Consider the following 16,784-nt stretch of genomic DNA (forward strand, 5'->3'; position numbering starts at 1 on the left):
TGCGTCGCCAGCCCAGCCCGGCCTGTTCCTGCTCCACGCACCAAGCCTACGGGGTGCGTCACCAGCCCTGCCCGGCCTGTTCCTGCTCCACGCACCAAGCCTACGTGTGCGTCGCCAGCCCTGCCCGGCCTGTTCCTGCTCCACGCACCAAGCCTACGGTGTGCGTCGACAGCCCAGCCCGGCCTGTCCCTGCTCCACGCACCAAGCCTACGGTGTGCGTCGCCAGCCCAGCCCGGCCTGTTCCTGCTCCATGCACCAAGCCTACGGTGTGCGTCGCCAGCCCTGCCCGGCCTGTTCCTGCTCCACGCACCAAGCCTACGGTGTGCGTCGCCAGCCCTGCCCGGCCTGTTCCTGCTCCACGCACCAAGCCTACGGTGTGCGTCGACAGCCCAGCCCGGCCTGTCCCTGCTCCACGCACCAAACCTACGGTGTGCGTCGCCAGCCCAGCCCGGCCTGTTCCTGCTCCACGCACCAAGCCTACGGTGTGCGTCGCCAGCCCTGCCCGGCCTGTCCCTGCTCCACGCACCAAGCCTACGGTGTGCGTCGCCAGCCCTGTCCGGCCTGTCCCTGCTCCACGCACCAAGCCTACGGTGTGCGTCGTCAGCCCAGCCCGGCCTGTCCCTGCTCCACGCACCAAGCCTACGGGGTGCGTCGCCAGCCCGGCCCGGCCTGTCCCTGCTCCACGCACCAAGTCTACGGTGCGCGTCGCCAGCCCGGTCCGGCCTGTTCCTGCCACTCGCACCAAGTCTACGGTGCGCGTCGCCAGCCCGGCCCGGCCCGTTCCTGCCACTCGCACCAAGCCAGGGGTGCGAGTCGTCAGTCCGGCACAACCCGTGCCTGGGTCATCGGTGCCAATTCAGGTACCGCTCTACTGCTCCACTAAGGAGCTGAAGCCTACCGCTCCTGCTACGTCCAGTCCAGCTCCAGCCAGCGGGGCCAGACCGGACCAGGGGCGCTATGGGGGGTTTGTTGGAGGGTGGTGGGCAAGCCCGGAGCCGGAGCCGCCGCCGAGGAGGAATGCCCACCCAGCCCTTCCCTGTTTTGCTCGTATTTAGGCGCGGTCGCAGTCCGCGCCTTTAGGGGGGGGTACTGTCACACCCTGGCTCTGGGACTCATTATGTTGAGCCAGGGTGTGTTCATTCTATGTTTTCTGTTTCTATGTTGGGTGTTCTAGGTTGTTTATTTCTATGTTTGACTGAGTGACTCCCAATCAGAGGCAACGAGTGTCAGCTGTGTGCTGGTTGTCTCTGATTGGGAGCCATATTTAACTGTCTGTGTTTCACTTTGTGTTTGTGGGTTTTTGTTCCGTGTTCGGTCATTGTCACTGAGGACTTCACGAGTCGTTTATTGTTTTGTTATTTCGTGTGTATGCTTTAATTAAAATAAAGCAAGTATGTTCGCTACTAACGCTGCGCTTTGGTCCACTCCTTCATACGACGTTTGTGACAGCAATATATATGCTAGCAGAATATATGGGCCTTACAGACATGGAGATTAGTCCATCCTAATGATCGAGAATATACTTTTTTCTCCCACTGTCATAAGACACACTCCAGAATATATTTATTCTTGATATCTAATTTCATGGTTAATAATGTGATTGATTGCAAGATTGGGCCCATTGCCCTCACAGATCATGCTATAGTAGAGTTACTTGTTGATATAAACTCTGAAAATGTGGGGAAGGGTATATTTAGACTCAACACCATGCTTTAACAAGATGCAATATTTAGCCAATCACTACCAGATGATCTTAGATCCTTTTTTGAGATCAACATAGGCTCAACTGACGGTATGGGAAACCTCTAAAGCATATATTAGAGGGAAAATAATAACACATAACACACACAGAAGGAGCTGAAGTAGTAAAAAGATTAGAAACTGTCTGTGTCTTGGAAAGGGATTTGGCACAACATTTCCAAGATAGCACATTTCAAACTGCCTGCAAATAGAAATTTCAGTTGCACGAAATGTATAACAAAAAGGCAGAATATGCACTGTTTAGACATAGAACCAGTTTTTATGAGGTAGGTGAGAAGACAGGCAGGCTACTAGCAAGACAACTAAAAATGGAGAACACTTCTAACGTAATTCCAGCAATTAAGAAGGGTTCCTACTGGGATGAAATATTTGGGTATTAAGTTGAGCTCCAATTTGGAGGAAGTGATTGTACTACATTTTGAGCCACTCCTAGTCAAGATTAAGACCAATTTAGAAAAATGTGAAAAGATCAATTTGATTAAAATGTTTGTGGTCCCACAATTCAATGATATCTCTGCAATGTTACCTATGAATATTCCAGACCGGTATTTTAAACAATATGACAAATTAACTAAATACTTTTTGTGGGATAGAAACCAGGATGAATATGAAGTGCTCACCAAGGGATGTAGGAGACTTGGCTTTATCAGATGTTAAATTGTACAATTTATCATTTGAAATGGCTAAATTGGCGAAGCATTGGGGTAAAGGGGATGCTGGCTTGGATTGGATAACGGGAACTAAGTTATCCTTTCAACCCTGTTGATACTCTGTCACATAGTCTTACAGGGGAGAGGTCTGTTGAAACTCCCAACCCAATTTTGTTACACTCAAAAGAGGTGTGGAGAACAGTACACAAGATATGTGGAATTTCACATCTAAAACCAGGATACTCATCATTGTGGCACAATCATAGGCTACGGATAGGAAAGAAGTCTGTGTCCTGGAAACAGTGGCTAATGAAAGGAATTCATACTATAGGTGATCTGTACAATGAAGGTGTTTTAATGTCATACTCAGATTTGGTACAAAATCTGGAAATATTTACGATTGAGAGAATGTTTGTTAACTGGCTATCAACAAAATCCAGGAAAGAACCCAGTAGCTGAGTATTTGGAATTACCCAAACATAAAGCAGCCATCTTTTACTCAATATTTAGTCATCTGCAGAGTAAAGACTGTAAAAACCTCAGAACAATATGGCAAATTGACCTTAAGTGTGAAATTGAGGATGATACCTGGTGGAATATCTTGTCCAGCTCAGGGAGGAACATAAGGGAAGCCAGGGGGAAACTTACTCAATAGAAAATACTACATAGGTTTTATTGGACCCCAACAAGGCTTCATAAGATGGGCCTGACCAACAATTCTCTGTGTTGGAAATGCCCAAAAAACACTGGGACATTTTTACACGCAATATGGGAATGTACATTAGTGCTACCTTTCTGGAAGGATATTTTGAAATATCTGGAGGAATGGTTGGGTTGAACAATTCCAGTTTCACAGAGAATATGTCTCTTTGCCAATAGAACAGTTACCTAATGTAACAAATTAGGAATTTGCACTGATCACTGTTGGTATCATTACAGCAGCTAGAGTAATCCTTAGAATTTGGAAGGGTCATGCCACTCCTACTCTGAAACAGTGGATAGAATCAATGTTGGAGGTAAAATGTTATGAAATGCTTGCTAGGATCACTGGTAGAAACGACAATTCTAGAAGCTGGATGCGTTTTATTTGTCATGTTTCTAAGACTGGGAGGTGATTACTTATGCTTGTGAACCCATTTAGTTCTGTATTGTATCTTGTGAGATACTAGTTGACTGTGTATGTGTGCTATGTTGGAGGATATGTCTTGATGTCACGCTCAATGTTTTTTATTTGTTTGTTTGTGGGAAAAAGGAAAAAATAAATACAACTTTAATAAATCAAAAATCAAAATCAAAAAAGAATTGGGCTGCCTGTGTAAACACAACCTTTGTGTCTCTGTGGCTCAATGTCTCACTGTGTCTCAAAGTGTATCACTATGTCTCTCTGTGTCTCAATGTGTCTTACTATGTCTCATTGTATCACATTATGTCTCTTTCTCACTATGTCTCACTGTCATCTTACTGTATCCTCACTGTGACTGATCTCCTGAGAGAGGGAGCCTTTTTTGTTTTTCTTCTTCTTGGTAGCCATGTTCTATGATAGCTATTATCTATACGTGCCAATCTCTAACCACAGGTATCAAGCACCAATAAAAATATGATGAATTGCCTAGGCCAGGTGCTGTGCTGGTGGGTTGGAACTTGGCATACCAAAGTGATTTATCATATTGGCCTTTGTTTGACTCAGCCGACATGTTTCAGATAAGGGAAGTGGTGAGATTAATAACATGAGTCTATAGGCTTGGTAAACATGGGAGTCTATAGGGGGGTTGATTAGTTAGCATTGTTGCTAATGCTGAGTTCGTTTTTTAGGGTTAGACTGTTTAACAAACTGATAATAACATTGGCTTATTGGGATCTACCCTCTAGACGTAATTCCCTCTGAAAAAAAACAACAACAAAAAACAGTTACAACTTTGCACCTGGTGCAGATATTTCGTAGGCCTAAATCTGGTACTGTAAATGCTTGTTAGCATATCAGCATCTTTCCTTTGTGGAGCAGCACATGGGGGTGTAGGGTGAAGTTGCCCCTAGATGCTGATCTTGGGTCAGTTTTACATTTCCACCACTAATGGTTAACATTAGGATTGGGGGTGGGGAAGCTGATCCTAGATGTGTACCTACGGGAAACGCTTGACTGGAGCAGCACATGAGCCTACCTGTAGATGTAGTGGGCTCAGTCCTGAAGCGGCTGCAGCTGCCATTGTGGATGGAATGAACTGCATGGGGTAGTTATCACCTGTCAGGAGCGGACAGACAACACAACATACAGCATGGGATGAGACAAGGGAGTTTACCACACCAAGAGCAAACCTGCACACCTCCCCACTCCACACTTGTTTCCTCACTTTGGTTCTTTCTCTCTTTCTGTCTTGCTCTTTAGGGGCATTCCTGTAGGGGGCTTTCCTAATGTCTAGTTCCTCCACACAAAAAGGTCTAGACTACTAGCCTTTCGACGAGCCAGTCCAGGCCTATAATGAATTGTGGCCTGAGCGTTTGTCAAAGGTTACTAATGTGTTATGTCTGTATTCATGGGTAGCAGTAGAGTGGATGCACCACTGCTCCTTCTGAGCAGTAAGACTTCTAACTTCTAACAGTAAGGTTCCTGATTGTGATGCACTCATGAATCACAATCATGCCTTCAACAACCTAGCGTGGGAATGTTCCACAGAACCCCCCAATGTTTGTCCTAAAAGGCTTTCCATGTCCACGTCATTGTTAAAATAAAAATACTGTAAACAACAAAAAGATAACCATAACCACAGCCCACCCCTCTTTGAGGGATAACTTTATTACTGTATTTTATTATTTTTTATTTCATCTTCTCTCTCAAAGATGTCTTATGTTCTTGCTCAAAGACTTGTGTTCTTGCGCTAAGTTTTATAACAGTACTCAAAAAATGCTAGAATCTATTATTTTGAGCCCCATAAAGTATTCCAGGTTTCCCCAACTGGCGGCCCGCGGGACAAATTTGGCACGCAGGTGGTTTTATTTGGCCCACAAATTTCCTGACCAAAAACGAAATAGTGATTTACATTTAGAAAGTCTGTTCCTACAGTGAGGGAAAAAAGTATTTGATCCCCTGCTGATTTTGTATGTTTGCCCACTGACAAAGAAATGATCAGTCTATAATTTTAATGGTAGGTTTATTTGAACAGTGAGAGACAGAATAACAACAAATAAATCCAGAAAAATGCATGTCAAAAATGTTATAAATTGATTTGCATTTTAATGAGGGAAATAAGTATTTGACCCCTCTGCAAAACATGACTTAGTACTTGGTGGCAAAACCCTTGTTAGCAATCACAGAGGTCAGACGTTTCTTGTAGTTGGCCACCAGGATTGCACACATCTCAGGAGGGATTTTGTCCCACTCCTCTTTGCAGATCTTCTCCAAGTCATTAAGGTTTTGAGGCTGACGTTTGGCAACTCGAACCTTCAGCTCCCTCCACAGATTTTCTATGGGATTAAGGTCTGGAGACTGGCTAGGCCACTCCAGGACCTTAATGTGCTTCTTCTTGAGGCACTCCTTTGTTGCCTTGGCCGTGTGTTTTGGGTCATTGTCATGCTGGAATACCCATCCATGACCCATTTTCAATGCCCTGGCTGAGGGAAGTAGGTTCTCACCCAAGGTTTGACGGTACATGGCCCCGTCCATCATCCCTTTGATGCAGGGAAGTTGTCCTGTCCCCTTAGCAGAAAAACACCCCCAAAGCATAATGTTTCCACCTCCATGTTTGACGGTGGGGATGGTGTTCTTGGGGTCATAGGCAGCATTCCTCCTCCTCCAAAAACAGCGAGTTGAGTTGATGCCAAAGAGCTCCATTTTGGTCTCATCTGACCACAACACTTTCACCCAGTTCTCCTCTGAATCATTCATATGTTCATTGGCAAACGTCAGACGGGCATGTATATGTGCTTTCTTGAGCAGGGGGACCTTGCGGGTGCTGCAGGATCTCAGTCCTTCACGGCGTAGTGTGTTACCAATTGTTTTCTTGGTGACTATGGTCCCAGCTGCCTTGAGATCATTGACAAGATCCTCCCGTGTAGTTCTGGGCTGATTCCTCACCGTTCTCATGATCATTGCAACTCCACGAGGTGAGATCTTGCATGGAGCCCCAGGCTGAGGGAGATTGACAGTTCTTTTGTGTTTCTTCCATTTGGAATAATCGCACCAACTGTTGTCACCTTCTCACCAAGCTGCTTGGCGATGGTCTTGTAGCCCATTCCAGCCTTGTGTAGGTCTACAATCTTGTCCCTGACATCCTTGGAGAGCTCTTTGGTCTTGGCCATGGTGGAGAGTTTGGAATCGGATTGATTGATTGCTTCTGTGGACAGGTGTCTTTTATACAGGTAACAAACTGAGATTAGGAGCACTCCCTTTAAGAGTGTGCTCCTAATCTCAGCTCGTTACCTGTATAAAAGACACCTGGGAGCCAGAAATCTTTCTGAATGAGAGGGGGTCAAATACTTATTTCCCTCATTAAAATGCAAATCAATGTATAACATTTTTGACATGCGTTTTTCTGAATTTTGTTGTTGTTATTCTGTCTCTCACTGTTCAAATAAACCATTAAAATTATAGACTGATAATTTCTTTGTCAGTGGACAAACGTACAAAATCAGCAGGGGATCAAATACGTTTTTCCCTCACTGTAAGCATTCATGCATAATAGAGAGACATATGATCATATACATATGTAAGCAAGGTTCGAAATGATTATATTTTCGTCAAATATTATATCTGTTGGGTCTTCTTGCGGTCAATTTGCAGTCTATTCATTATTTGTAATTATGTTCCCGGCCCCCCAACCATCCGCTCAAGAAAAAATCGGCCCACGGATGGATCTAGTTGATGATCCCTGAACTATTCATTAACATGTTGTTGAGTAAGTTCTGTACAGGTGTAGTATCTTAATTTGATCACTCTGTTGTCGCAGAGAATCTTCCTGCGCTGCAGGAAATTCAAAAGAGCCTCATGACTTAAATAAATTCACTGAAAATCCGTAGTTCTCTTTCTCTCACTAGATCTCACAGCTAAACTATAGCCTAATATAGCCTAAAATGAATTTCCTGTTAGAAATGATCATTTTTAATGAAAATAATAATATCCTCCTGCTGATGGATTATTTTACTGCTGCGACGAAACTGGTCAAATTAAGGACCCACATCTGTATGTATGTGCAGTGTCTAGACCTGCGTCCCAAATAGCACCCTAATGCTTACATAGTGCACTATGAGCCTTATTGACCCTGGTCAAAAGTAATGCATTATATAGGGAATAGGGTACCATTCGGGACAAAGCCTTGGAATGTGTGAAAGAATGGAATGTGGAAAAGGAAGAGGAGAAAATAGAAAGCAGAATACCATGTACTCCAGAGTGAGGGAGTCTGTGGTGTGTGTGTGTGTGTGTGTGTGTTTGTGTGTGTGTGTGTGTGTGTGCGTGTGAAAGAGTGAAATTCCATGTCATATATGTGTTGTGTAACTGACATGCTTTCAGCACATCATAAACAGCAACATTCCACCGTTCACTATAGCCAATCTATTGTTCCTGAAATGACCAACCAGGACGTTAACATTTCTTGGTTGAAACTATGTCAAAATGTTGTGAATTAATTAATAACGATTCACAGACAAAGTCACTACTACTACACATCATTTCTTTGTGAATCATTATTCATTCATTTACAACATTTTGACAGCAATATATCTCCATATAAAACCCCCAGCATTCCCAACATGACACACTTCATTAGGGGAGACAAGGATGACTAACACTGTTGTGTCCCAAATGGCACCCTATTCCCTATTATAGTGCACTGCTTATGGACCCTGGTCAAAAGTAGTGCATTATAAAGATATTATGGTGACATTTGGGATGCATCCTGGGCTGTTCAAAGGGAGAAGTGTATGAAGTTTATGTGGGGTCAGGATCCTGTCAGGACCTTGTCTCACACAGGCTTCTGCTTATCTCATGGGCAACAGAAGTACAAGAAAGATACGGAGAAAGAGTGTGAAATACTGCAGGAAAGGAGGGCAACAGAGAGAGAGAGAGACTGAGGGCCAAATCAAAAAACACATAGAACTGAAATATTTCATGTGTATGTGTGTTTATGTAAATGTATGTGTGTGTGTCTGCATGTGTACCTGGCTTGTAGGACATGTTCGGTGGGAAGAGGAAGCCCTGCTGTGTGGCGGCGGCGGCAGCCAGAGATCGCTGGTCGTGAGGAAACACTGGGATCATCAGAGGAGGCATGTGACCCTGCACCTGAGATAGAGAGAGAGAGAGAGAGTTTAATAGTTGTTGTTGTACTAATGGCTATTCTGATGAATATTTCTAAATGCCTTCTTCTTCTTCTTCTTGTTCTTCTTGTTCTGTTTCTGTTTCTAATGAATGCTTCTTAGTGTGTTTATGTTTCCAATGTTGAATTGTTCAACATTGTCGCTTTGGCAATACAATAATTATTTATTATGCCAATAAAGCAATTAAATTGAAATGTTATTGAGAGAGAGAGAGAGAGAGAGAGAGAGAGAGAGAGAGAGAGAGAGAGAGAGAGAGAGAGAGAGAGAGAGAGAGAGAGAGAGAGAGAGAGAGAGAGAGAGAGAGAGAGAGAGAGAGAGAGATGGGGAGGGAGAGAGACAGAGAGAGAGAGATGGGGAGGGAGAGAGACAGAGAGAGAGAGAGACAGATGGGGAGGGAGAGAGACAGAGAGAGAGAGAGACAGATGGGGAGGGAGAGAGACAGAGAGAGAGAGAGACAGATGGGGAGGGAGAGAGACAGAGACGGGGGGGATAGGGAGAAAGATAGAAGAGTATATCGATCCTGTGGAACTAACATCATCACATCCAAACAACATATATTGCCCACAATTCACATGCTCATATCTTCCAGAGAGAGAGAGGTAAGAGAGTAGGCACTTACACACGCGCAAACACACAGACACACAGACACACACACACACACACAGAGTAGATATCAGAGGAGACCTTCACACAAACACAGGAGCAGAGTAATGAAGGATCAACTTGGGGTGAAAAAAATATAAAGCTGTGTGTAGTTTCAACAGAGCCAGTATTATTTTATCTGACCCTGAAAGCTCTCAATGTGGGGGTTAAGTTTAGCATCAAAGTAGTTAAAGCAATGAGGTTGGTATTGAATGGATGACTAGATCATATCAAAGACAAGCCTGAGGGTTTTCTCTTTTGAGTACATCCCCCTATCCACATCGACGGGACCGCAGTGGAGAAGGTGGAAAGCTTCAAGTTCCTTGGCGTACACATCACTGACAAACTGAAATGGTCCACCCACGCAGACAGTGTGGTGAAGAAGGCGCAACAGAGCCTCTTCAACCTCAGGAGGCTGAAGAAATTTGGCTTGGCACCTAAAACCCTCACAAACTTTTACAGATGCACAATTGAGAGCATCCTGTCGGGCTGTATCACCGCCTGGTACGGCAACTGCACAGCCCGCAACTGCAGGGCTCTCCAGAGCGTGATGCGGTCTGCCAAACGCATTAACGGGGGCAAACTACCCGCCCTCCAGGACACCTAAAGCACCCGATGTCACAGGAAGGCCAAAAAGATCATCAAGGACATCAACCACCCGAGCCACTGCCTGTTCACCCCGCTATCATCCAGAAGGCGAGGTCAGTACAGGTGCATCAAAGCTGGGACAGAGAGACTGAAAAACAGCTTCTATCTCAAGGCCATCAGACTGTTGAATAGCCATCACTAGCACATTAGAGGCTGCTGCTGCCTATTGAAATCATTAGCCACTTTAAGAAATGGAACACTAGTCACTTTAATAATGTTTACAGTGAGGGAAAAAAAGTATTTGATCCCCTGCTGATTTTGTACGTTTGCCCACTGACAAAGAAATTATCAGTCTATAATTTTAATGGTAGGTTTATTTGAACAGTGAGAGACAGAATAACAACAAAAAAATCCAGAAAAACGCATGTCAAAAATGTTATAAATTGATTTGCTTTTAATGAGGGAAATAAGTATTTGACCCCCTCTCAATCAGAAATATTTCTGGCTCCCAGGTGTCTTTTATACAGGTAACGAGCTGAGATTAGGAGCACACTCTTAAAGGGAGTGCTCCTAATCTCAGCTTGTTACCTGTATAAAAGACACCTGTCCACAGAAGCAATCAATCAGATTCCAAACTCTCCACCATGGCCAAGACCAAAGAGCTCTCCAAGGATGTCAGGGACAGGATTGTAGACCTACACAAGGCTGGAATGGGCTACAAGACCATCGCCAAGCAGCTTGGTGAGAAGGTGACAACAGTTGGTGCGATTATTCGCAAATGGAAGAAACACAAAAGAACTGTCAATCTCCCTCGGCCTGGGGCTCCATGCAAGATCTCACCTCGTGGAGTTGCAATGATCATGAGAACGATGAGGAATCAGCCCAGAACTACACGGGAGGATCTTGTCAATGATCTCAAGGCAGCTGGGACCATAGTCACCAAGAAAACAATTGGTAACACACTACGCTGTGAAGGACTGAAATCCTGCAGCGCCCGCAAGATCCCCCTGCTCAAGAAAGCAAATCAATGTATACAATTTTTGACATGCGTTTTTCTGGATTTTTTTTTGTTATTCTGTCTCTCACTGTTCAAATAAACCTACCATTAAAATTATAGACTGATAATTTCTTTGTCAGTGGGCAAACGTACAAAATCAGCAGGGGATCAAATACTTTTTTCCCCCACTGTACATATCTTGCATTACTCATCTCATATGTACAGTGGGGAAAAAAAGTATTTAGTCAGCCACCAATTGTGCAAGTTCTCCCACTTAAAAAGATGAGAGAGGCCTGTAATTTTTATCATAGGTACACGTCAACTAAATACTTTTTCCCCCCACTGTATATACTGTATTCTACTGTATCTTAGTCCATGCTGCTCTGTCATTGCTCGTCCATATAGGTATATATTCTTAATTCCATTCCTTACTTAGATTTGTGTGTATTGGGTATATGTTGTGAAATTGTTAGATATTACTTGTTAGATATTACTGCACTGTCGGAGCTATCATTTCGCTACACCCGCAGTAACATCTGCAAAACACGTGTATGTGACAAATAAAATGTGATTTGATTTGTATGCACAGTTAATGAGTGTGCTCTCTCCCTCTCTCTTTACTTGTTTTTTCTCTCCCCTGTCTCTTTTTGCCCCCATCTCTCTCCATATCCTGACTTGTTCACTCTTTCTTTCTCATCTAGTTATCATATTCAGTGACACTCTTTGATTATCTGACCTTACTAACTGTTTAACTGCATACTCACTGGAAAAGGAGGTGACATTCAGACAGAAGTAGAAGACAGAAGTAGAAGTGGAGAATATATGGGGAATGTGTGCGATTGCGGCTGAATGAGTTACATGAGTGATGTGTCTCTAGGGTGTGAACTCAAAGAGCAGAGAGGAGACACAAACAACCCAGCCTTGATTGTGTGTGTGTGTGTACGTGTCTGTGTGTGTGTATGCCTCTCTCAAAGACTGCGGACCGCTTTTCTTGATTGCCATCGCTTGGAAGGGCAAAAGACTGCTCTCTCATATTTCTACATAGGAGTGTATGCATGTCTCCATCAGATTCCACTGAACACTTGGAAGCGAGATTCAAGGTCCTATAAGGTTCACTCTCACTGCACACATGGGAGGCCCAGACACAAAGACACACACACAGCTCCCCCCCATTTCACACATATACACACACACACACGTCTTGTGACATCACCGAGAGACCAGGGCAAGAATGAAGGGAGAAGAAAAACGAGTCTGTGTGTCCAAGTGGAGGGGGGAAAGCAGGACAGAATGCTCCATTCATTGTGTTCCTCTGGGAATGCCTAGACTCCCCTCCACCAGTGCAAACACAAAGCACAGGCCTTCTTCTAGGGGGGAGAGAGAGCTGCTAGGAGAGGGATGAATGCACTGCCCTGCTCTCCCCCAGCCCTAAGAAAACATAGGGCCCCCTTCCCCAACTGCCCACCAGACACACGTACGCACACACAGACACATACGAGCACACAAACGCACACACCCACGTATGCACACATGCGTACATGGTATTAATGGTCCTACTGTGTAAAGGTTGGGGTGGGGTGGGAGGCGGGGGCGTGTGTGTGTGTGTAAGGTAAGGTTGGGGGCTGAGCGATTGTGAATGTGTATGTGAGAGAGGGGGAGAGAGGAAGTGAGAAAAATGAAGAGAAAGAAAGAGGGAGGGAGAGTTGGAGAAAGAGAGAGCGAGAGCGAGTATACATATGTTTTTGCAAGATAGATTCCTGTCCGTCTGCATTTTTGGGGTCTAGTTTAGGCTGGTAGGCAGAGTTACTGTTTGTAGGCTTTACATCCACATATTCATATCAGCAGCTTTTAAATCATATTCTAAGTCAGTGTTTCCCACTCCTGGTCCTGGGGACCCAAATACATTTAGTTTTTTGCTCCAGCACTAACACACTTGATTTAAATCATCATCAAGCCTTTGATTACAAATTTCAATCAGGTGTGTTAGCAAAAACGAAAATGTGCACCGCTTTGGCTCCACAGGAACAGGTTTGGGAAACACTGCTGTAAGTGTAGAGGTAATTTCTTCATTCAGTAAAACGTTTATATCTAAAATCATATTATCCAACCTCTGAATATTTTCCCGAAATGGTGCTTCTTCCTGAAAGAACTCACTATTGTCTAACGTGGTGTATGTGTGTGTATAACAAATGTGTGTTACTAATTTCCCTAACAAGTGTGCATTGCCAGCAACATTAGCTCTAGACAAATCCCTTACAAGCCAATCACCATGATGGCTCACACTTTAATTCCTGTAATTTTCCATAGTTACAGTTGGCCCACTGGCTTTCCGAGCCATTCTGTCCAGTACTGGTTGCTGAGGTGGTATCTATTGGCCATTTATGTGCACCATTAGGTCTTAACATGGCTTTAGTGGACTAACAGTGCAGAATTCACCTCACGTCAGCAATTCTTATACTGGCTATTGAAAAGAGAGATCACTTCATTTTATACCTAATTGTTAAAGAGCGACGGCATTAGCTACTGGGTAGAATGGACAAGGTCAGGTTTAAGGGAGAAAATAGGAAATAAAGGTGAAGAAAGAAAACATTTGAAAAGTGAGTGAGTGTGATGAGAGGGAGAGCGAGGAGAAGAGGTGGAGGTAAAAAGAAGAAAATGGCTTGATAAGGAATCAAAAAGAAGCCAATGAAAAACATCAACATCAAGAAGAGGAACAAATTAGCTGAGGGGAGGAGCACTCGAAGGGAAGAGGAGGAGCAGATACGTTTCATCCAAGAGGAGGTGAAGAACAAGGGAGGGATGAGGAGTAAAAAAAAAGTGAGGGAAAATGAAAGCAAGAGGAGGTCACTGAAGAACAGAGGGGACAGAATGAAGTGTGGGTTTGCAGTCATTAATTAGGCACGTTAGATTGGCCCGGGCTCTGTAGTCTGGGCCTGCCTTTGAGGCCCTGCGGAAATGAAGATCATATGAGACACATTAAGTAAGGGCTCACTTAACAAAGACACATGCCTGTCAACCACTGTGGGGAACAAATGAAGGGGCACCCTCACTCACTCAGAGTGTATGTGTGAGTGTAACCAAATCTTTCACCAGGAGGCTGTCGGAAGCTTTCCTTTAACCCTTGGAAGTTCCCTACTGTTTCTACAGGCCATTTAAAACCACATGACAGGAAACCAGTGTCACTTTGAACTGGGCTCTCCCTCACAATAAAGCAGAAGACTGACAAAAACTCATTACAACCAGAGAAAGGAAAACAACGACTTCTACATAAGCGGTTGTACTTTTGGATTCATAAAAAGGGAAATGTTGGGTAATTTCCATTCATCCAAATTGCTAGGAATTAAGGACTTACAGTAAATGCCTCTGTTTAGTAATTTCATTTACTCCAATCTGGGAAGTATAGATCTGAACGGGGGAACGTAATTTACACACAGGATCATGTTGATCTCATCTGGATGAAAATGCTGTGAACCACTGTCCCCAGAAGTACAGCATAGGCCATGGCCGCGTCCCAAATGGCACCTTATTTCCTATGTAGTGCACTACTTTTGACCAGGGCCCATAGGGCTGTGGTCAAAAGTAGTGCAGTATATAGGGAATAAGGTGCCATTTGGGACACACCCGGGGAATGAACCCCAAACAGTAGCCCTTGGTCAGTCCCTTAGAGCATTGGTCCCAGTAGCCTAGAAGAAGAAGCAGGTCTGGAGTTGATAAGTAGAAGCAGACTGACTGTTCTTGTGGTGCCGCGCTGCCTGTATGTTTAAGGCCAAAACACTTTCAACACTGCATAAACAGCCAGTACCCCAGTGGCCAGGCTCTAAAGTGAATCCATATTTCAAGGCATTGTATTCAACAGCTGGAGTTAAGATTATAATATATAGGCTACTTCTATAATAGAATAGGAGTAATCCTACTCCTACTCCTATTATTAGAATAATGTTCTTTCTAATAATGATACATTTTATACTGTGCTTTTCATGGACCCAAATACACTTTTACTTCCTAACTAAGCACAGGCTGTTGCTTGTATAAAATGCGTTAGAAGTCAATGAATGTAATTTTCCCTATACTCGTTATTACCTATTACACCACTAGAGTCACTATTGGTAGAAACTGGTAATAATAATAATAATTATTATTATTATTATTATTATGATTGATTATTCCTAAGCACTGTTCAAGACACACAAGGGCATTCATTGTACACAGCAACCAAAGCTTACTTAGCTCTTTCAAATGACTTAGCATGTTTAAGAGTATTAACAATGCATTGCCAGACATGGGTTCAAATACTATTTGTGCTTGACTGAGCTTGCCTGTTGCAATGGAAGCAATAGAAAAGTCTGAAAAGTGTAAAACCCCACCCACTTGACACTCCAGGCAGACTAAAGCAAACGCTCAAAGTGTTTGAAAGATTTCAAATAGTATTTGAACCGAGATCTGCCGATTATGTTTGCACTTCTTAACAGCGCAGACGTGCCAAAACCTTACTTCTCTGAACAACACCAAAACACACTGTAGCCTAAGGACACAGTGAGGCCATGTGATCATAGAGACTAGTCGTTTTATTGTCACACACACTCTCCCGAGGGCCGGTCCTACTGAACTCAGATCTGTGGTTTATTAAAAGCAGAGGGGGGCGTTGTAAAAGAAGGAGGCCTTGTTAAAAAGCAGAACACCTCCAGAGCTGCAGAGCACAAGGGGCCCTGGCTCACTGCCTTCCCCAGCCATGGCAAGCCTTTTCTGGGGTGTGGGAGAGGAAGAAGCTCCCCTGTGGCTCACCAGTGGTAAAGGCGGGTCAGTGGGAAAAGTTATAGTTTGGTGAAGAGGGAAAATGAGCGAGAACTCTGCCACACCTTACGATAGAAGGAACAAGAATGAAGGAGAAAAGAGGTAGGTGCGAGTGAAAGAGGTGTGAGAAATGGAGTGTAGATGAAAAATAGATGAACAGTATGATTGAGGGAATTAGAGGAATGAAAGTGTGGAGAAAGGAAGGAAAAATATGTTAATAAAGGGAAGAGGTAATAGAGAGAAGCCGATAGTAGGGACCCCAGGGATAGAGTATTGATCAAGGCATGAGCAATGACCCAGCAATTGATCCCACTATAAACAGGTCAATTACAGGGGTCATCGTGTGTGTTTATGTGTGTGCACATTCGTGTGTGTGCATATGTACGTGTATTTGGGCGTGTGTGTGCGTGCATGTGTGTGTGTGTGTGTGTGTGTGTAGGTGTGTGTGTGTATGAACACATGACTAAGATGAGAGAGAATGAACACGTCCACAGTCAGCTGACCTGTATCTGCTGCTGGAGAACATTGATCTTGTGCTGCTGCTGCAGAAGCTGCTGCTGCTGCCTCGTAATCTGAGGGGGCAGGAGTGAGACAAAAATGAGACATGAATGAGAAAATTAGATGTGAGATGTTGGGGAGACAAAGACAAACGACAGAAGAGAGGGAATAACACGCACACATCCTTTAAAGCTTGAGTTTTAAGTTTGAACATAGCAATCTGGGGAAAGAGACAGAGCAGAGTGAGACAAGGATGAGACAAGAATGAGACAACAATTAGAAAATAATGAGATGTTAATGATGTGTTGGAGTAGACAAAAGAGAAAATACAGAGTAACACGCAAAAGGTGAGTGTTTTGAGTTTGAACATAGCAAGACTAGGCATACAAGACAGACAGAACAGAGCAAGACAAGAATGAGACAAGAACAAGACATGATAGAACAGAGTGAGACAAGAATGAGACAAGAACAAGACATGATAGTACAGAGGACGACAAGAATGAGACAAGAACAAGACATGATAGTACAGAGGACGACAAGAATGAGACAAGAAC

At 44.0% G+C, this 16,784-nt stretch overlaps 1 protein-coding gene across 1 annotated transcript in view; it reads right to left on the reverse strand.

The window, feature by feature from the left end:
* The window catches only part of LOC311135279 (transcription factor SOX-6-like), a 180,539-nt gene that overhangs the window by 34,686 nt on the left and 129,069 nt on the right, over window positions 1-16,784 (reverse strand). The window contains exons 7-9 of the mRNA XM_084169236.1: window positions 16,236-16,304; window positions 8,559-8,679; window positions 4,571-4,650 (exon numbers count right to left, since the gene is read on the reverse strand). Of these exons, the coding sequence (XP_084025362.1) occupies window positions 4,571-4,650; window positions 8,559-8,679; window positions 16,236-16,304 (270 nt within the window). The remainder of the gene's footprint in view (window positions 1-4,570; window positions 4,651-8,558; window positions 8,680-16,235; window positions 16,305-16,784) is intronic.

This window comes from Coregonus lavaretus (genome assembly GCF_964263955.1).
Source record: "Coregonus lavaretus genome assembly, chromosome: 9".
Taxonomy (NCBI): domain Eukaryota; kingdom Metazoa; phylum Chordata; class Actinopteri; order Salmoniformes; family Salmonidae; genus Coregonus; species Coregonus lavaretus.